This window comes from Zea mays, chromosome 3, assembly GCF_902167145.1.
Source record: "Zea mays cultivar B73 chromosome 3, Zm-B73-REFERENCE-NAM-5.0, whole genome shotgun sequence".
NCBI classification, from domain to species: Eukaryota; Viridiplantae; Streptophyta; class Magnoliopsida; order Poales; family Poaceae; genus Zea; species Zea mays.
In genome coordinates, this window is record NC_050098.1 from 66,354,327 (window position 1) to 66,376,857 (window position 22,531).

At 41.5% G+C, this 22,531-nt stretch overlaps 1 protein-coding gene across 1 annotated transcript; it reads left to right on the forward strand.

Moving 5' to 3' along the window:
* The first annotated feature begins 17,056 nt into the window (after window positions 1-17,056).
* On the forward strand, window positions 17,057-17,714 carry LOC103650164 (abscisic stress-ripening protein 2). Its single transcript, XM_008675808.4, has one exon. It carries the CDS (start codon window positions 17,189-17,191, stop codon window positions 17,495-17,497), a length of 309 nt encoding a protein of 102 aa, XP_008674030.1. The 5' UTR covers window positions 17,057-17,188; the 3' UTR covers window positions 17,498-17,714.
* The last annotated feature ends 4,817 nt before the right edge of the window (window positions 17,715-22,531 follow it).

A 22,531-nucleotide genomic window follows, 5' to 3' on the forward strand; every position in this document is an offset into this window, starting at 1 on the left:
CACGGGATATCCCAGACGGTCCGCGATATAATTAACTCAGACGAGAAAACTCCTTTTCTATGTACTTTTATCTAACTAATCACGCGGATTCTGCTAAAAAACACCTAGGATATATATATATATCGAATGAAAAATGTAAACCACGTTTTGGTGCAAACTCCGTGCAAACCTACTAAAAAAGTTTCAAAAAAAATCTGAAAAAATGAATGTACATCTAAGCTTACCTCATCTATATACAAATTTCATGGTCAAATTCATCTTACTTTAGCAGTTGCAAAATAGACAAATTTTGATGCATTTGAACTATTACTATTTGTCATAAATTTTGTGTTTTTTTGTAACGGCTAGAGTAAGATGAATCTGACCATGAAATTTTGTATATAGATGAGGTAAGCTCATATGTACATTCATGTTTTTTTTCAGAATTTTTTTGGAACATTTTTAGTAGGTTTGCACCAAAAATTGGTTTGCATTCGATATGTTCACTATATATAATCAATCAATATATAATTTTCTTTACTTTTCACCCTACAAGTAGCAGTAATTTAGCCCTTTTATTAGTTTTTCTCGACCTATTCCTTCATCTTTAGACGACTCTACGCCATCTAGAGACGTCCCGGGTGGCATGCTGACTCCGGAGCATCTCCTGGAACTCTCCTCGACGGGTCCCTCTCGATATGCGAGCTCTAGGGTGGCTTCATCGTGAATAAGACGATCTGCGTTGTTGCGCACCGTCCGGCGCCGTGCAGAGAAGAGTCGCTCCTGCAGCGAGGTCGCGAACCATCCCAACCTGACCCGCGGATCATCCCGACCTGACCCACGGACCTTCCGTGCTCACACAAAGATCATCGTCAAGAGTTTCATCCCTAGTGCTTAGTCCCGAATCGGAGCCAACACTATGATTTTATATTTGATTTATTATTGTATTTCTTGGTCTTGTCAAGGTTATGATGGAGCTAGTAATGCGAAGGGCCATGTTAATGGTTTAAAAAAGCTAATCATGGAAAAGTCTCCTTCTGCTTATTATATTCATTGCTTTGCACATCAACTTTAACTCACCCTTGTGGCGGTTGGTAAGGACAATATTGATTGCCATTGGTTCTTTTGACAGCTTGCATATTTGTTGAATGTGCTTGGAATGTCTTGTAAAAAGATCTCTATGCTTCATGTTGCTCAGGCTGAATATATGATTGAAGCATTAAAATTGGGTTAAATAGAAACTGGGCAAGGTTTGAATCAAGAGATGGGTTTAGCAAGACCAGGAGATACGCATTAGGGATCTCACTACAGAACTAGTATGCATGTTATGGCTTTATATCCTTCCATCAAGAATATTCTCTCCAAGATTGGGAAAGAACATAAAGGAGGTGAATCTTTAGGATCTCAAACTATGCTACAAGTATTTCAATCATTTGAGTTTATTTTCATGATGCACTTGATGAAAGAAATATTTGTATATACAAATGACTTATTCATTGCTTTGAAAAGAAGAGAGAAAGATATTGTAGATGCAATGGATCTTCTAGAGTTCACTAAGGTGATATTGAGTGTGTTGAGAGAAGATTATGCACGTCGTTCAGCTACCCTACATGCAGTAGTTGTTCCACCGTAAATCAACTCACGAAAGCAGCAGCATCTTGCAGTGGCAGCTAAAAAAAGTTAGCAGCCGAACAACCTGATGGTGGAATGAATTTATTGGAAAGGTTAATTCCTTTTGAGAGAAGCACAAAGTTAAAGTGGTTGGTATGAATGGGAAGTACAATCCTATACAAGGAGACAAGAAGTTCGATAAAAATGCCATTAATTACGACTAGTTTCATGCTGATATGTTTTTGTGTGTCATTGATAGGCAACTTATGGAAGTTAATTGTAGATTTGATAAGGTAAACATAGAGTTGCTTAGATGTATGGTATGTTTCAATCCAGTCAACTCTTTTGCGACATTTATCAATAGAAGTTGGTTAAGCTTGCTAGGTTTTATCCTTATGACTTTGATTTTGAAGAAATGAAACAACCCCCTTTTCAATTGAATCGATACATTGAAAAAATGAAGAGAGATGAAAACTTCAAAAATTTGAGAAGTCTAGCAGATTTATCTATGATGCTGGTAAAAACACAAATGACTCTACGATATGATATTGATAACGAGCTTCTAAAGTTGGTATTTGTTCTTCCTGTTGCAACTGCTGATGTTGAGAGAGTCTTTTCTTCAATGAACCACAATAAAAGCAAGCTAGAATTCTTGAATGGTTGTTTGGTTACATTTATTGAAAGAGAATTCTTCTTTCAAGCCAAGGATATGGACATCATCGCTCGTTTTCAAAATATGAAGAATCAAAAAGTTGTCTTGTAGTGTAACCTTTCTTATCGTTTATATGTTTATTATCCTTTATATATTTCAAATATCAGCTCTCATCATTAGGACTGAAGAATTTTAATTTTTGATCAATCTTATGTTCATCTAAGACTTGATTTTATTTGATATATATCATATGTATGCTATGAAATGGTTGCCATATAAATATGTAATATATTATGGTATTATACATACCAAATAATTAGACTTTATATGGTATTATATAGACCAATTTTTTACCCCTAAGAAATTTTGAATACACATCTTTAAAATTCTAGGCTCGCCACTGTGATGGTAGGCTAGTGTGCCGAGTTTGATCCAACGCGTTCCTCGTGCGTTCGTGCCTGACTAGCTAACCAGCCGGCCATATGTATGCACCTCATTTGTCCCTCTCGTCCATGACCGCGCCTGGTTGCATCGTGTTGTGGCTGTGTTTGGCCACACATCGTCGTGGTTGGGTCGCCATCCATGTGCGCCTCTTTGAACCGACCGGTGGAGGAAGAAGACCCAAAAATATTTTTTTTATCAAACATTGACATGTAGGACCTATGTAAAGGGTAAACCTAGTATTCTAATTAAATGTCTTTATGTGGATCCGAAGTTGTCAATTTAACAAACGTGTTGTGGATCCTTCACTAGTGGAACTGTTTTACGATGGATTCTAGATCTAGATTCACTTTTTTTAATAGTGGAGTCGTACCAAACTGGTCATTATATTATATGGCAACCAATTTGTTGTGAAACTACACAAGTCGTCCGCCACACCTTAAGAGCGGTGGAACGGAAGAGGGGCATGCTTGGTTCATGCTTAAGGCGCGACAATTTTGCCTAACTTTTTTGTTTAATGTTAGAGCGTCTTCAACGGTACCTTAAATCATCGCCCTATCTTAAAATATAGGGATCAATTCATAAAACAGTTCCAACAAAGCTTTGTTTCACAATTTTTATCAAAAATATAGGGCAATATCCTTGTTTCTACATCATTCTCAATATTTTATTTCCTAATAATGTAATTTGCTACATACTAATTTATAGCTTAACTATTGGAGCTCAATTCGTTTTTAGTTCTCGAAACACTTTAAATGATGCAATATTTTAATCTTTAGAGTACTCTTTTGAGTCACTTATTAAAGAAGCTATTAGTTCCACAACAGGAAAACGGGAAACCTCTAACGGCCACGATATCTCCGAGGACTTCGTTGGGAGCCGTCGGACATAAGGTTATGTCCGACGACTTTCTACAGCCGTCGGACATAACCTTATATCCGACGGCTGTCAGACAAGTCATCGGACATAAGGTAATTTAAGCCCACGACGCCTGAGCGCGCCGTTTCATTTCAAGTTTCATTCAACCCGAGAGCGCCCATGTAACACCCTAAATCTCATTTTTGAGAATATAGTAAAAAAAAATTCAAAGAACTTGAATTAGATTTTTTCTTTTCTTTCTTTCTTCTTTGGAATTCCCATAACATTTGAAGTCACACCTCCTTAAATAAAAGTTCTATAACAAATAAATCAATAAAAAGATTCTTATATGAATTAGCCTTTATTGAAGTTTATAAATATTAATGTGAGAACATTTTTTTAGAGATCATACAATATAAACTATTTCTCTTAAAATAATTGCATGTGTGCTACATATTCAAAAGCAATTGTTTATGTAGGATAATATATTTATGAATATATATATATATATAATGAATATTGCATCATGCTGGATTTTGATTGTGCATTTTGGTTTGAATAGAAAAATTCAAACTCAGATTCAAAAGTAAATTCAATTGGAAATAGAATAGGAAAAATAAAATTAAATTTAAAAAAATAAGAAAGCAAACCTAACCTAATTGGGCCAGTCGCACCACTTTTGGCCCACTTCTTCGCTTCCTCCCCTCGGCCCTACTGGATTCCAGGCGCCGACATCTGGGCCCCGCATGCCAGCCCTTGTGCCCCGAACGCATCCGTTTCCTTGGTCACCGATCCTTGGGTCCAGCTTGTTAGGGTTATCCCTTCCGATTGGCGCGCGCGGCCACTGGACCGAGTACGTCGCCGAGCCGCACATCTACGCACCTTACTTCACCGCCGTGTGGGCCCTGCTGGTCGGCCTCACGGCTGGCGCGAGCTCTCGGACTGGGGTGTCAGGCAGGTGGGGGCTGGCGGCCAGGGCCTTCGTCTCCGAAGGAGGCGCGTGTGCGGCAACAGACAAACCGACGCTAGCTGATTTTCCGGGTGCGCGCCGCCAAAGCTATCCGCGGGTCGGCCGGTCTTCCACGTATGGCGCGCACGTCGCTCTGCAGGTGGGGTCGTGCTGACAGAAACTCTCTCCGCGCGCCTGGTCCACGGTCACTGGCAGGTGGGATGGCTGGTACCGTGGATCTTCCTCCCAACAGAATTTCGCAGTCCACGGCCTCCGTGCGGCCGAGCCCCGACCTCTCACCTCGCACCCATAAAACAACCGAGCCACAATGCTCCTTCCTCCATTGTCAATCAAGGTACCCAAAACACTACCGCCGTTTGATCCAACCTTCGCCGTGAGACGAGCGAACGCGGAGCGTGGGCGCCGCCGCACCCGTATTTGGTCTGCGGTGCCATTCGGCTCCCTGGCTGTGGGCAGAGCGCATCGTTCGCGCGTGAGGGACCTGTACAGGGCGACTCCGGGGGCGGTGAACCGGTGAATCGCTGTGAATTGCTCGCCGGCGACACATCGCCACCGTGGGTCTGCGCTACACCGTGGATGGGGCCTCGCACCGCGTGATTCATGGTAGGTACTCCTTCCCCCTTTGTCGCGTCAGATTTACAAAGAAAACCCTCTGTAATCACAGTATCAACTCGCCGTCCACCAGTGCTATTCCCTGTGTCTGGGGTATCTTACCCCGAGACCCCTGCACTTTCCAGAAAATGAGGCCCAGTCCAGGCAACTCGAAAATCAGAGAAAATAAAATAGAAATAGATTTTTAATGTATAAATAATTGCTAGAAACTTGTTTATTCCATAAAAAATTTATATGAACTCCAAATTAACCCATTCCAGTTTCTAAAATTTTGTAATATTATTCTTTATCACTTAGAGTCTCTATTTTGACATGAAAATATTAGTAAAAATAATTTCTCACTCAATCATATATTAAGCACATTAAACCTTTGGAAATTCATAACTTAAAATCCATAACTCCAAAATTAATTATTCTCGTTCCTAGGTTCTCATTTTAATGTGTAGATTTTTATTGTATATTTTATTTACCTGTTTGGTGTGATGTTAATTTTTTCTATACTATGTGTGTATTGTGTTAATGCGAGTAGACGAGCAAGCCACTATGGATCCTGAGGTTCAGCAGGTAGAAGTTGCTGAGCAGGAGCTCATTGAAGGCAAGTTGTGCCCTTGATTCACTTTTGTTACCCAATAATGTTCTTTATAATTATTTACCATGCATAGGTTTAATTTTGATGGGACCCGATAGGTCACCCTAGATTGTTTATCCTAATTACCTTGTTTACCCCAGAATCACTTGGGTAGTTTTGCTATTGCTTTACATGGTTTTGGGATAATCTTTCATTATATCCATGTTCCAATTTTTGTTATTCTATTTATATTCATGTCAAGATCATTAATGTTAATTGGAACATGGAGCTTAACTTGGGAAACACGTGCCACCATAAGGGTTTAATGGGACACCCTTGGCCAACTAATTAGGAAAGCTAGTGGAAGACTACCTTACCTGAAAGGGGCAAGGGCAGTAGGGGATTGCATGCAAGGAGGTTCTCGGGTTGATTTTGCTGCGATGGCGGTGAGACGGGGGATTCTTGCAAGTGCTCTTCCCATAAACTGTAGCGGGTTTTCGGAAGCTAGTGGAACTTTGTAAAGGCCTCATAGTGGATCCCTAGCCATCCACTTCGGTAGTGTCTAAGGGTCTAGCTAACCCTGGCGACATGGGATACACGACTTGTGGGTACAGGGTACAACCTCTGCAGAGTGTAAAACTGGTATACTAGCCGAGCTCACGGTCATGAGCAGCTCAGGACTCTCTGATGATTAACTTATGGAACTAAATTCAATTTGTCATATGCATTGCATTGCAGGTGATGTTGTTACTTTTGTTCTACTACTTAATTGGGTTGGTATTTACTTATACTTAGTAATTGCTAATAAAATTTTGACCAACTTTAAAAGCAATGCTCAGCTCTAACCATCCTCTTTGATAAGCCTTACACTTCACATGAGCTCCTAGCTTTGGCGAGTTCATGCACATTATTCCCCACAACTTGTTGAGCGATGAACGTATGTGAGCTCACTCTTGCTGTCTCACACCCCCCATAGGTCAAGAACATGTGGTTCAAGAGGAGCCGCTTATCGAGGAGTTCGATTCAATCTAGGTGGCGTTCCCTAGTTGACTTCTGCGCCAAGGACGATCCTTAGTTCGTGTTATATTTATCTTTTATTTTGTAAGACTTCCGCTATGTATTAAATACTCTGATTATATTATGACATTTATCTCTATACACTCTGTTATTATATATGTTGTCTTCTTGGCACATGTATGAGATGCACCTGGCTTTGTTCTTTAAAGCCCGGGGTGTTACAGAAGTGGTATCAGAGGAATGTTGACTATAGGACGAAACCTAGATACAACTGGACAACCATTGTCTACTTACCCCTACTACTCTGATTCTTTCTAAACTTATCTTAATATTTTCTCATCTATTTCCGCTTTTACTCTTATTATTCTTATCTTTTCCTTCTAAAGACAAGTGTGGATTTCAAACTTTGAAATCATGTGCCTAAAGTGACCTTTAGGAATAGGAGACCTACTTTTAGGAACAAAAACAAAATTATTTTTTTAGGTATCTATGTGCTGCAATGTTTGTTCTTATGATACTTGTCTGATTTGGATCTTTGATTGAGTGTGATGAGTTGTGGAGTAATGTCCACAATTACATCTACATATACACATAGACATAAATAGCATTCATAAGATAACTAAACAACTTAGATTATCCTCCATTAAAGTGTATCTATAGATTCCTCTTATCTTAAAAGACTCTCTCATCTTAATAAATTCATCTTATCTTAAAAGATTCTTTCTTACCTTAATAGATTCATCTTGAAAAGATTTTATCTTATCCTAATAGATCTAACTAATCTCAAGAGATTCTATCTTATTCTTAGAGATTTATCTTGTCCTAATAAGCATACTTATCCCCACCACTTTGCTTATCTCATAGTAGTGTAACAAACATGGTCTATTCCAAAATAAATTAAGTAGATCTTATCTAATTACACCAATTTAATTCTGATCCCATCTAATTGGATCAGATCTAACCTAATGGACAAACATGTTAGATAATACTGGTAAAATAAGATTGGGTCCTACTCTTATAAATATGTTTTAATCCAAGTTGGACTAAGATTCCAATTTAGGCTAGACCACATACAACAACCTGGTCGTATGCAACTACCTTAACCATCCGATGGTTGCGTAACCCCTCTGTTTTAACCGACAGAGATTCTGACTTACCTACACCATATAATCCATCCTATCGCAAAAGATTCTAACCTAACCTGATAATATATATGCTACCCTGGTAGATCTATCTAACTTAAACTAGTCTAATCTAGTCATATCCAACCTAATCTAGATTTTATCCAATCTATTATGATCTAATCTAGAGTAAGTCACTTAATGCTGGTACAAAAGATAAGACCATACCCCTCATGCACTTAAAACTAAACTAGTGCCTTAAACCAATTCAACCACATGCATGACATCTGATCCAACCAATAGAGTCATGATGGATTGCATAATCTGTCTATCCCCACTTAACATCAAACAAACTTTTGACCTATATCATGTAGTCCATCTCATTCATATCTATCTCAACCATATTCCCCCAACTCCGATGATATACACTAACCCTGAAGCAATGAGACCAAGATCGGAGAAGGAAAAGATCAACATCGACAAGGAAGGATATAATAGTCAAAGCGAATCTCGAGATGAATCAAGACCTAAACATTTCGGATGAAGTCTTTCCCTTGCCATAATATTTCTGACCTCAAACCTGTCCAGCTTATATCCTACATAATAAATAGCTGGATACCTATTCTCCTAATCACCCACTATTGAATATAAAAAAACGAGACTCTGGATTTTTGAACCAATCATAGATTAAAATCTTAATTACAAACCAATCCTTCTGTATCCCTTTCCTTACAAATCTCGAGGACGAGATTTCTGTTAAGGGGGGTAGGATTTGTAACACCCTAAATCTCATTTTTGAGAAAATAGTAAAAAAAATTCAAAGAACTTGAATTAGATTTTTTTCTTTTCTTTCTTTCTTCTTTGGAATTCCCATAACATTTGAAGTCACACCTCCTTAAATAAAAGTTCTGTAACAAATAAATCAATAAAAAGAGTCTTATATGAATTAGCCTTTATTGAAGTTTATAAATATTAATGTGAGGACATTTTTTAGAGATCATACAATATAAACTATTTCTCTTAAAATAATTGCATGTGTGCTACATATTCAAAAGCAATTGTTTATGTAGGATAATATATTTATGAATATATATATAATGAATATTGCATCATGCTGGATTTTGATTGTGCATTTTGGTTTGAATAGAAAAATTCAAACTCAGATTCAAAAGTGAATTCAATTGGAAATAGAATAGGAAAAATAAAATTAAATTTAAAAAAATAAGAAAGCAAACCTAACCTAATTGGGCCAGTCGCACCACTTTTGGCCCACTTCTTCGCTTCCTCCCCTCGGCCCTACTGGATTCCAGGCGCCGACATCTGGGCCCCGCATGCCAGCCCTTGTGCCCCGCACGCATCCGTTTCCTTGGTCACCGATCCGTGGGTCCAGCTTGTCAGGGTTATCCCTTCCGATTGGCGCGCGCGGCCACTGGACTAAGTACGTCGCCCAGCCGCACATCTACGCACCTTACTTCACCACCGCGTGGGCCCCGCTGGTCGGCCTCACGGCTGGCGCGAGCTCTCAGACTAGGGTGTCAGGCAGGTTGGGGCTGGCGGCCAGGGCCTTCGTCTCCGAAGGAGGCGCGTGTGCGGCAACAGACAAACCGACGCTAGCTGATTTTCCGGGTGCGCGCCGCCAAAGCTATCCGCGGGTCGGCCGGTCTTCCACGTATGGCGTGCACGTCGCTCTGCAGGTGGGGTCGTGCTGACAGAAACTCTCTCCGCGCGCCTGGTCCGCGGTCACTGGCGGGTGGGATGGCTGGTACCGTGGATCTTCCTCCCAACAGAATTTCGCAGTTCGCGGCCTCCGTGCGGCCGAGCCCCGACCTCTCACCTCGCACCCATAAAACAACCGAGCCACAATGCTCCTTCCTCCATTGTCAATCAAGGTACCCGAAACACTACCGCCGTTTGATCCAACCTTCGCCGTGAGACGAGCGAACGCGGAGCGTGGGAACCGCCGCACCCGTATTTGGTCTGCGGTGCCATTCGGCTCCCCGGCTGTGGGCAGAGCGCATCGTTCGCGCGTGAGGGACCTGTACAGGGCGACTCCGGGGGCGGTGAACCGGTGAATAGCTGTGAATTGCTCGCCTGCGACACATCGCCACCGTGGGTCTGCGCTACACCGTGGATGGGGCCTCGCACCGCGTGATTCATGGTAGGTACTCCTTCCCCCTTTGTCGCGTTAGATTTACAAAGAAAACCCTCTGTAATCATAGTATCAACTCGCCGTCCACCAGTGTTATTCCCTGTGTCTAGGGTATCTTACCCCGAGACCCCTGCACTTTCCAGAAAATGAGGCCCAGTCCAGACAACTCGAAAATCAGAGAAAATTAAATAGAAATAGATTTTTAATGTATAAATAATTGCTAGAAACTTGTTTATTCCATAGAAAATTTATATGAACTCCAAATTAACCCATTCTAGTTTCTAAATATTTGTAATATTATTCTTTATCACTTAGAATCTCTGTTTTGACATGAAAATATTAGTAAAATTAATTTCTCACCCAATCATATATTAAGCACATTAAACCTTTGAAAATTCATAACTTAAAATCCATAACTCCAAAATTAATTATTCCTGTTCCTAGGTTCTCATTTTAATGTGTAGATTTTTATTGTATATTTTATTTACCTGTTTGGTGTGATGTTAATTTTTGCTATACTATGTGTGTATTGTGTTAATGCGAGTAGACGAGCAAGCCACTGTGGATCCTGAGGTTCAGCAGGTAGAAGTTGCTGAACAGGAGCTCATTGAAGGCAAGTTGTGCCCTTGATTCACTTTTGTTACCCAATAATGTTCTTTATAATTATTTACCATGCATAGGTTTAATTTTGATGGGACCCGATATGTCACCCTAGATTGTTTATCCTAATTACCTTGTTTACCCCTGAATCACTTGGGTAGTTTTGCTATTGCTTTACATGGTTTTGGGATAATCTTTCATTATATCCATGTTCCAATTTTTGTTATTCTATTTATATTCATGTCAAGATCATTAATGTTAATTGGAACATGGAGCTTAACTTGGGAAACACGTGCCACCACAAGGGTTTAATGGGATGCCCTTGGCCAACTAATTAGGAAAGCTAGTGGAAGACTACCTTACCTGAAAGGGGCAAGGGCAGTAGGGGATTGCATGCAAGGAGGTTCTCAGGTTGATTTTGCTGCGATGGCGGTCAGACGGGGGATTCTTGCAAGTGCTCTTCCCATAAACTGTAGCGGGTTTTTGGAAGCTAGTGGAACTTTGTAAAGGCCTCGTAGTGGATCCCTAGCCATTCACCTCGGTAGTGTCTAAGGGTCTAGCTAACCCTGGCAACATGGGATACACGACTTGTGGGTACAGGGTACAACCTCTGTAGAGTGTAAAACTGGTATACTAGCCGAGCTCACGGTCATGAGCAGCTCAGGACTCTCTGATGATTAACTTATGGAACTAAATTCAATTTGTCATATGCATTGCATTGCAGGTGATGTTGTTACTTTTGTTCTACTACTTAATTGGGTTGGTATTTACTTATACTTAGTAATTGCTAATAAAATTTTGACCAACTTTAAAAGCAATGCTCAGCTCTAACCATCCTCTTTGGTAAGCCTTACACTTCACGTGAGCTCCTACCTTTGGCGAGTTCATGCACATTATTCCCCACAACTTGTTGAGCGATGAACGTATGTGAGCTCACTCTTGCTGTCTCACACCCCCCACAGGTCAAGAACAGGTGGTTCAAGAGGAGCCGCTTATCAAGGAGTTCGATTCGATCTAGGTGGCGTTCCCTAGTTGACTTCTGCGCCAAGGACGATCCTTAGTTCGTGTTATATTTATCTTTTATTTTGTAAGACTTCCGCTATGTATTAAATACTCTGATTATATTATGACATTTATCTCTATACACTATGTTATTATATATGTTGTCTTCTTGGCGCATGTATGAGATGCAATTGGCTTTGTTCTTTAAAGCCTGGGGTGTTACAGCCCACGACGACGACACCGCCGCCAGCCCCGCCCCCGCCCCGCCCAAGCCGGCGCTCACCCCACCCCGCCTCGCCGCCGATGCCCCCGACCCACCCCCATCGACGCCGCCCCGCCCTCATCGCCTCCGCTAAGTGATTATTTTTTATTTGTAATATTATTTTATAAATGTATATATTGTTTTGTAGTTATCATTTTTTGAGTATTAAATAATTAGTATGTTAAATATTGTTTCACCAATGACGAATGAAAGACTGCTTTACTCTACATGTATAACAACATGGAAGAGATGAATCCGTTTGTCCTGTAAGTGCAAAGTTAACTTTTAGTCATCTTCGTAATCCTTGCTTTTCTTATCATAATAGTTATGTTTCCTTGTACTAACAGTGAATTTGATTCTCAAAATTGGATGTCTGGTCATGAACGTGATCAGATTCATCAAGAGGGAAAAGATGGGGGGACCTAATTTCTTGTGTTGGTTTCGAGATTATGTAGATATAAATGACAATATACACCCGGACCTTCGACAATTGTCCCTAGGAGCAGTAACTGTCAGATGTTATGGTCGGTATGATGTCAATGGTTTTCGTTTCTGTTCTACAAGGTTCGAAGATGCTCATTCTATAGGGGCCACAACAAATTCCGGAGTTGTAACTAGAGCTCTCGATGATGAAGGGAAGGTGACTAATTATTATGGAGTCATTAATGATATACTCGAGTACGAGTTTTTCAGAGATAAACAACTCAAAGTGGTGTTCTTCGATTGTGATTGGTTTAGTCCAAATACAACGCGAGAAAATCAATATGGTAGGTGGAAATCAAACAAAACGATCGATTACAAGGCCACGACACTATAATCCTTGCCCACCAATGCGAGTAGGTGTATTATATGACATATCCATCTAAGAAGAAGAGTTTGATTGATTGGAGGGTAGTGTACAAAGTTAATCCTCGTGAATGACTATATGCTCCTAGTGAAGTTGGTTATGCTGAAAGTCAAATCGAGCAGGAAGTGGGGGCTGCTGAGATTTTCCAAGACGACAAACTTACGAGCACGTTTAATGTACAAGCTGAAATGTTAGAAGAATCTTTACTAGGCGATCAAAATGATGTAGAGGTTCGTACAAAAAGGAAACGAGTGTCGAGAAAGAAGAAATCTACTTGGCATCCATTGAATCGATGGAAACAACTAGATCATGATTTTGATTGCGATTATGATTGACTGGTATGGATCATTATTTCTTTTATTTTTTACTTTGTTTCATTATTTTATTGTCGATTTATGTGCTAACTTGTTTTTGTTAAAACAAGATGTCAAAGAAAATGAGGTCTTTTGCTCGTAGTTTCCTTAGGACTAGGAGCAGCTCAAGGAGTGAGAATTCAGTTTTTCAGGGCACATGTTCTACCATGAGTAGACGCAGAGCGCTGACAGAACATTTGCCTCCAGACGATGTAAGTTAGTTGTTAAATTACATTATGTAAGTTACTTAATGTTACATGATGTAATTTACTTGTTTCATAGGATGCTGAAATCGAGCGACAGTCGAGAGAAGATGCTACAATTGGGGCGGTGGAAGAGGACCATGCGGGAGATGATGATGTAGATGATGGTGGAGATGATGTGGGAGATGATGCTAGAGACGATGCTGGTGGATATTCTATAAGCATGGATTCTGGTGCTGGTGGAGATTCCGCAGCTGGGTCTAGATCTTCTCGAGTTAGGAGAACAAGGAAGCCACATTTTATTGGACCACCTCTAGAGCTTCCACCTGAATCTCGGGTTTTGATAAAGCCAAGTGGAAAGTGAGTGACATAGTATTTGTTTAATTGTTATCAAAAGTTGTGTCTTTATTTCTACATTGTTTTGTGCTTGCAGGACTTGGATCGATGACTCGTTCACAAGCACAGGACACTATAGGCACGTGAACATGGTCCTTGGTAATCTTGTTCGTCTCCACTGGCCTAGTCTTGTAACTTTGCCTAGTGGCAAGTCTGTCCCTGTCACCACTTGGGAGCATTATCGCTATGGTGTCTGTAGAACATTTGGCAACACACATGGACTAATTTGGGATGCATTTTGGGTATGAATTGTTTTTACTAATTTCGTTATCCCATATATGGTTGCTTGTATGATAACATTATTTTTCCGAAACGATACAAGTTGCCGGAAGATGGGTCATATGATCTGAACGCTCGTTACGTGTTTGAGTATAACGCAAATGATGTCGTTGCGGATGCAATGTACTATGCACGACTTCAGGCTATAAAGACATGGTACAGGGCAAGTGATGATGATCGACCAATGCTGAAGACCAAGGCGGAGTGGTCATCAATTTACCTTATGGAGGAGCAATACCTTAAGGTAAACAAGTTGTTGCATCTCATATCGTTTTTTGCTTATTCTTGTTTTGGGTACATGTCAATCCATCTATTTGCTTGATTGAAAAACATTTCATGTAGGTGTTTGTGCCTTGGATGGCCACCCGATCAGAGGGTTATCGGGCCTTGTGCAGGTGGTGGGCTTCCCCTGAGTTTCATGCCATTTTCGAAAGGAACAAGGGAAACCGTGGTACTGAGTCGTTCACAACTACGACGACGATGGACATGTGCGCTTGGCTAAGAGAATGGTATGTCACAGTATGTTGTAACTTTGAATTACATAGAAATGTGTCATTCTAACTTGTATGTATAGGAAGTCAAATCCGGTCGTACGCCCACGGATGTGGAGGTGCATATGCAAGGGCATAGGGGTTCTGATCCTCAAAATCCTGATGTTTTATGCACTCAGACAGCCAACCAACCGTTTAGTGAGTTTTTGGTACTCTATTATGTGTTTGTGCATCAACTTGGTGATGCACTTATATTTGGTATGTTTGCCTCCACGCTTCGTATTGGCAGGAGATGGTTCAGTGCCATGGGCAGGACTACGACTGGAGGAGCTAGCCAATCGACCCTCAGGCAGCATATGCTTGCGCAGGAGGACAAGCCCATGGACGGTGAGAGTATTTGATTTGGATTTCAAAATTATTCTCATATGCTTGCGATTGAACTGAGTCCATGGTTTACTCTACTAAGTCCATGGTTTACTATACTAAGTCCATGGTTCACTCTTGTAGGTTGGGTATTTTTGATTCTATGATTGATTCTAGGGAGCTGAGACATCGTGGATGATAGTCCACATCCTTGTCTCCGTAGTTGTCCCGTTCTCGATCATCCACCCAAAAGATAGAGATTGTGGTGTTGTGTCAGCAGACAGATTATCATCAATCATTTTTGAGGCAACAAATGGAGTACCGGTGGCAGCAAGCTGAGTACCAGAAGAAGAAGGATGAGTATTATTCAAACCTTCAGGCCCATAATCAAGCTCTACTCTCGGTAAGTTGAAGTAACATTTTGTTCGTAACAACTAAAAACACATGATGTGTACCTTTATTTCTCTAGAATTGCTTGTATCTAATTTGTAGCAACTGACACAACAAGCAGGCGTCCCGATGCCAACTTTGCATTGTCGCCGCCAATGCTGTCGCCTCCACCTCCGCCACAATTCCCTGTGGTATGTACACATATGCGTGTGTGACATGTTCATAGATGCCTTATGTGTTAAAATGAAGAACATAGTGGTTAATATTTCATGTGTGTGTTATAGGGCTTTGACACACCTCCCGCTTCATTTGCAGCACTTGGAGATGTGTCTGGTCAAGACGACGCATCGACTTCTTGGGTGAACAATATTTTCAACACCTAGAGTCCAGCCAGAGGAAGTGGCTATAACTCCAACCAACCAGATGACGGATATGTGTGACAGTTCGTCAAATGTGTTTGATTTGGAACTATGTCAGTGTTGATGTCAAAGACTATGTGAATGTCGAACTATGTCATTGTTTAATTTGGAACTATATGTTGATGTAAAAGACTTGTTGCAACTATTTGGAACTATGTGTTTGAGAATGTGAGGTGATGTTTGAGAATGCGAATACTTAAGTGAATTGATGTTTGTGAATGTGAATATGTGGTTGTATATGAAATCTGTGTATATATATACGAAATCTGTGTTTTTCTATAAATGTTAGAAATTTACAAAAATAGGGTTTTTTTGCCACTTCTAAATATCATTATGTCTGACAACCCCCGCTAAGCTGTTGGACATAAGACTCTATTATGTCCGACGACCCAGCGAGGGTCGTCGGACATAATAGAGCCTTATGTCCGACGGCTTAGCGGGGACCGTCGGATATAAGAGACGTGGGCCCAACCAACGATAGTTACAGCCGTTATCGAAGTTAAATGCCGACGGCTCTTTGCGGGCGTCGGACATAGGCTATTTTCGACGGTCGCCGTCGAAAATAAACTTATTTCTGAGTCGTTACGACCGAAGAACAGGTACCGTCGGACATAAGCCTACGGCCATAAGCCTACGGACGTCGAAAATAAGCTATTTCCTGTTTTACTGTAGTGTTCCTTAATTCTAATGACTAAGCGCGTATATAAGTTGTGGCGCCTTAGAGAAAAAAAACACGTCATGCAAGCACGCATACACGCATGGTCTAGTTGCTTAACCGTGTCGAGCGAACGGCCACCACCAGCAAGTAAGGGGGTAGCAGCTGCCACATGGATGGATGGCTGATGGGCCGTCAGCTAGCCCGTCATTGAATTTACATGGACATCAGTTGGAGCATTGAGTTGTTTTTTACGGCAGAAAAAACATCTCATGAGTTAATTAATCCGTTCACATCATCATGTCCGCGTTGATCAATGACTCCGATGGTTTTTTTTGGTTCTTGCCGACCCATTGCAAGATATTCACTTGGCCCTTAAATACTATTTGTTTTAGCTTTTAGTTTAAACATTATATGAATCTATTAATTATTTAAAACGAATTTTAATTTAGGACATAGAAAATACATGTCGGTGTTAGACTGAGAAATAAAAGTCTCGTTGAGTCCGTCCGCGGGATTGCTTTGCACACTGACAAGAACGTAAATATATTACAGCAAACATAGCCATAGACACGCCAAGCTGTGCTTCCGGGGAACGTTCCTGTTACTGTTGGAGCATGGCTATGATTCGTTCCGAAGCAACAATCAACCAGCAGCAAACTATACGACGCATGTGGCGATCGAGATTTTATCGTTTATTTCACGATAATGACTTGTAAAAGCAAAACAAAATCTCGTACGCGCACACGCGTGAACGAAATTCATGAAAATCCGTCTACGCGCCTTCCCGACCCTATATAAACACTTGCTGGTTTCATCCATTTGTATCATCAAATACATCCACCCATCAACAACGCACCGGCAAGCATCAGCGGATCATCATCAAGCAGATCGAACGAACCCCAAGACACAACCGGCCGTCGACTAGCGCATCTCCAACGACTGAAACAATGGCGCACCACTTCCTGGGCAACAAGCACCATGGAGGAGAGGCGGCCAAGGTGACCGACTGGCGCAAGGAGGAGAAGCACCACAAGCACATGGAGCAGCTCGGCCAGCTCGGCGCCGTCGCTGCAGGAGCCTACGCTATGCACGAGAAGCAGAAGGCGAAGAAGGACCCGGAGCACGCGCACTCGCACAAGATCAAGGAAGGGGTCGCCGCCGCCGCCGCCGTGGGCAGCGCCGGCTTTGCCTTCCACGAGCATCACCAGAAGAAAGACGCCAAGAAGCACCGCCACCGTGGACACCATCACCACTAGTTACTGACGGCTTCCATTCTCATTTGTTACCGGGCGCGCCTGGCAGTCTTGCTCATATATATGCACCGACCGTCGATTTATCTACCAGTTTTAGTATACAAATAAATGGGGTCTCTCGAATATGTATGTATATATCATCGTAACGTCCTAGTATATATTATTACTGTGTGTCACGTACTATTTTTTACTATGATTTTATATTTGATTTATTATTGTATTTTTTGTTCGGTTCGCGTTAGGTAGACCATATATAGGATATTTCATCCTGCTACAAAACAACTCTAACTACTATTAGAGCAAGTCCAGTATATTGTCTAAGGGTTGTTTGGTTTATAAGGACTAATTTTTAGTCTCTCTATTTTATTCCGTTTTAGTCATAAATTACCAAATATAAAAACTAAAATAGAGTTTTAGTTTCCGTATTTAGCAATTTAGAAACTAAAATAGAATAAAATAGAGAAACTAAAAATTAGTCTGTAGAACCAAACACCCACTAAATTAAACACTCCATGTTCGGTAAAAAATACAAAATCCTTGTGAATACAGCTCCCAACAGACTCGGCATCAACCTCGCCACTTTATCTCCCTCGATGTCTCCTCGTCGTGCCGTCTCCTCGTCGTAGCTAGCCATCTTTGGTTACCCGTCGAGACTCGCCAACTCTCGGTTGCGAGGTCTCCTGCTCCCTTCTGCGCCCAACGACTTATGTTTCATGCGCCCTCATGCTCTAGTTGCCACACATGCGCCATCGCGATCTGGTAGCCACGACAGAGCCGTCGAGACCTCCCCGCCTGTACAGCTCGAGGCCTCATGCTCCTATGCCATCTCGTTTGGGTTTTCGGCTTTTCGCGCCAGCGCCCTTCGACCTCACCGGCATGTGCAGCCCACATGTACTGCATTCTTGCTTCGCCTTGATTCGGCCATGTACAGGCCGCCGCGTCCCCATCCATATATCGGAGAGTGAGGAATATGGGTTATGGTCCAGATCTACAGGAAGGGTGGAACAAGAGCTTGCTCCCCTAGAGGGGAATTTGATCGATCTGGTTTCTCCTTTTGCTGTTGTTTGTTATCTCTGCTTTCTAATTTGACAGATGGTGGATGAAGAATTACACAGACTATTTCTCTGCTATCTATGCTCTCTGCGTTTTCTTTTCTGTGTTTCACCTTGAACCGGTTTAGTGTGATGATGACTTACTGCCTTTAGCAGTCATAAACCATTATTTCTATGGTTTTGATACTTGTTTTGTACGAGCACATCTCTGTTCAAGTGGATGGATGCTCTGGTAGATATGAATATGTGCCTGTCATAATTGTGACTGTTGTTGGGGGCATTCATCTTCTGAAGGTCCTCAAAAACACGGCTAACCATTTGCTTTCAGTATACTACTAAATATTTCAGGACCTTCGTCACCAAAAAAGCTTCGACATAACACGAGAGAAGTACGACGAAGCAAGCTTCATCAAGCAGACTTCATCATGGTGAAACAGGGAGACAACGTAAGGAGAAGGTGTTGTTCAAGTTATTAAATACGAATGACGATACCATCCTTGTGACATTTTTAAACCCTATATGTAATTGTTGAGGGCATGATTGTAATAACGCATGAAGCCTTATGATTGCTTATAAATAGATGAACAGTACCCCCGTACTATTCACGCTAGATTGTAATTGCTCTCGCGTCACTAACTTCAAGCAAGCCGAAGGTATCAATGTAATACAATCTTTAAAAGTACACATATATCCATTATGAAATGAATACATGGCATGAAGTTACATCTTACGAGTATTTTTTATATTTGCGAATAATGTAGTCTTGTTATTTAGGACCTTCGTCTAAGATTCATTATACCTGAGAGGGAATAATGCTTTGGAGAACGACGGTATTTAACATATTACCAATGTGTTGCCTTGCTCTTGATTCACAGCAATTGAGAACAAATGATCAACATTGGCGTCCACCTCCGGTGAACTCAAACGACCACCTTCGACAACAAGAACTCGAACAACTACCTTCGCCATGCCACCGAAGAAGGCAGTAGTGCAAAGGGCTGCCCTTGCACGCTGGACATCAATCAAGAGGGGCTCCCTCTGTGGGAGGCCTGAACCTAGAAAAGGAAGGCCATTAGCCCAACACCACAGGAAGAAGAGTTGGATCAAGAAATCAGAGATCTAGAGTCTATCCAACAACAAGTGGAGAGAAGAAGGGAGAAAATGCTTCGGCTGTTTGAACTCCAGAAAAAGATTGATGAAGCTGCCGAAGAGATGCGCCACATCACACAAAACAACGAACAAGGGCGTAGGCCACAACAGAGAGAGCTTCATCAGGAAAGCCCGAGCTATGATGACATATGGTATGACTATTTCCATCATGATAACATTGTTTTTGATGATGCTTTCCCCCAAGCCACAGAATTGTAGGCTACCCCATGACCACCTTCGTACAAACCACCACAACTTCCCATGTATGACGGACATTTGGACACGAAGCATTTCCTCATAAGTTACGAAGCAACCATATCATCTTATGGTGGCAACACTGCTGTCATGGCGAAATACTTCATCATGGCAGTCAGGAGTGTGGCTCAAATATGATATTCTTCTCTTCAGCCAGGAACAATCACATCGTGGCAGAAGCTGAAGGATATGCTAGTCACCAGCTTTCAGGGCTTTTAGACGAAGTCAATGACTGCTCAAGCCCTTTTCCAGTGCACGCAGGACCACGAGGAGTACTTGCAAACGTATGTCCGAATGTTTCTACTTCTTAGAGCTTAGGCGCCAATGGTGCCAAATGAGATTGTTTTGAAACCATGATCAAGGGACTTTGTCTAGGACCAACAACGTAATATTTTGCCAGGAAGCCCCCACAAACCCTGGAGAAGCTTCTACAGAAGATAAACAAGTACATGAGGGCCAACAATGATTTTCGGCAAAGAAGGGAAGAAGCCTACAAATATTCTAAGATGACCAGGGGCTTCAGAGGAAGGCTTCACCCAAGGCATGTTAGAATGATACACAATCCTAGCTCAAGTAAAGACAGAGGCAATCACACCCAAGGGCATCAGCACAGCTCACAATCATCTAGGACGCACAAAGGTCCTTCAAACCACCAGCCCCAAGAGGCAGAGGAGGACGAAGCTTTAGAGGAAGATTCAACTCACAACCAAGAAGGTTGTTCTGCTTGTTCTGTGGAGAAGATAAGGGTCACACAACTAGGACATGCCAGGTTACAATACTGAAGCAAAAGGAGATAGCTGAGGCCAAAGCACGACAGAATCAGCCAAAGCATGTCCTACATACTGCTTCGTGCTACTCCTTGTAAATTCCTAAGTATGTGGGCAATCAACAGTCATTTTCACAACCCATAGTGTCAGTAGCTTTGGCGAGCCACTCCCCAGCTGCATGAGCCTTACCACCATCACCACCGGTCATGACCCCAACTTCATCCCACAATCAACAACCTGAAGGACATCACCAAATTCAACAACAACGCGATGCAAGGGAAGAGTCTGAAGCCTAGGCAGTTAACAACATTGTACCAGAATCAAGGCACATTTACTGAAGCAACAGATGGATTGGACCAAAAAACTTCCATACACATCCAATGTAATTTTCATTTCTCTTGATTTCATGTTTTACCTCAAAGAAAATTTGAGAAGGTACAACCTTTGACCTATTGTAATAAATCTGGAGTTACACCATCGAGTGTAACAGAAAGAGTGAAAAAGCTCCAAAGTCATTCCTACAGGGATGCAGAGCTAAAATACCACCTAAGTAGAAGGTGAAGAAGCTCCAAAGTCGTTCCTAAGGGGTTGCAGAGCTTAGCTCCAAAGTCGTTCCTAAGGAGATGTAGAGCTTAGCTCCAAAGTCGTTCCTACGGGGATGCAGAGCGTAGCTCCAAAGTCGTTCCTACGGGGATGGAGAGCTAAAATACCACCTAAGTAAAAAGGTGAAGAAGCTCCAAAGTCGTTCATAAGGGGATGCAGAGCATAACTCCAAAGTCGTTCCTACGTGGATCCAGAGCTAAAATGCCACCTAAGTAAAAGATGAAGAGACTCCAAAGTCATTCCTAAGGGGATGCAGAATCTTACTATTGCGAAGCATTTGTTCATTAACATTTGTTGCATCATATCATCGCATCATGTTGTATAGCATCGCATCATTCATCATCTTGCATCATCCAAAATAGTGGAAAAAGAATGGAAATTGCTCCTTCGACCATGATGGCTAACTCATGGGATTAAGCCTATCTTTGATAAAGAATAATGAAAGGATGCTTCAACAATACAGGACCTATAGCAAGGCCTTTGGTGACGGTATTTCTTATGTAAGATCTACGACAAGACCTTCGAATCTGATAATGCCACTTCAGCGAAAAAGGGATTTTTATTTATGAAGCATGAAAAGAAGGAAAGGTGTTTTTTTGCCTTTGGCTAAAAAATGATACGTATGACGGTTTCACGCTCCACAAAGAAATATATTACATCATGAGATATATAGTTGACAATTGTTTTTTTACATAAGATAACATCATTCAAAAATTCTACAAGAGTTTTTTATACATAGCCTAATCATCCTCCTTCAGGACTTTATCGATCAGTAGCTTCATTTAGAAGTCTATCCACAACTTCGTCAATTGCTTCATTTACTATTCTAATTACATCGAGAGCACCCTTCAGGGATGGATCGGCCTTAGGGTTGTATGGCTCTAGAGGAGGAGATAGTTCAGCTGTTAGTTACTTGTTCTCAAGGGCTGTGAATCAAGAACAAGGCAACACAATTGTTAATCGTTAAGGACGTTCGTCCTTCGAAGCATTATCTCCTAAAGGGTATAATTCTCATCAGACGAAGGCCGAGAAGGATAAACCTTCATCATATTAATATATGAAAGGAAATACGAAGCAACGAATACGATAATCATATCCATGATAATTCATTTATTCTTGCATTCCATAATATATATACGAATATCAACAATGTTAATATTACATTGATACCTTCGGCTTGCTCGAAGGCGAGGATGCGAGAGTGTAAATAC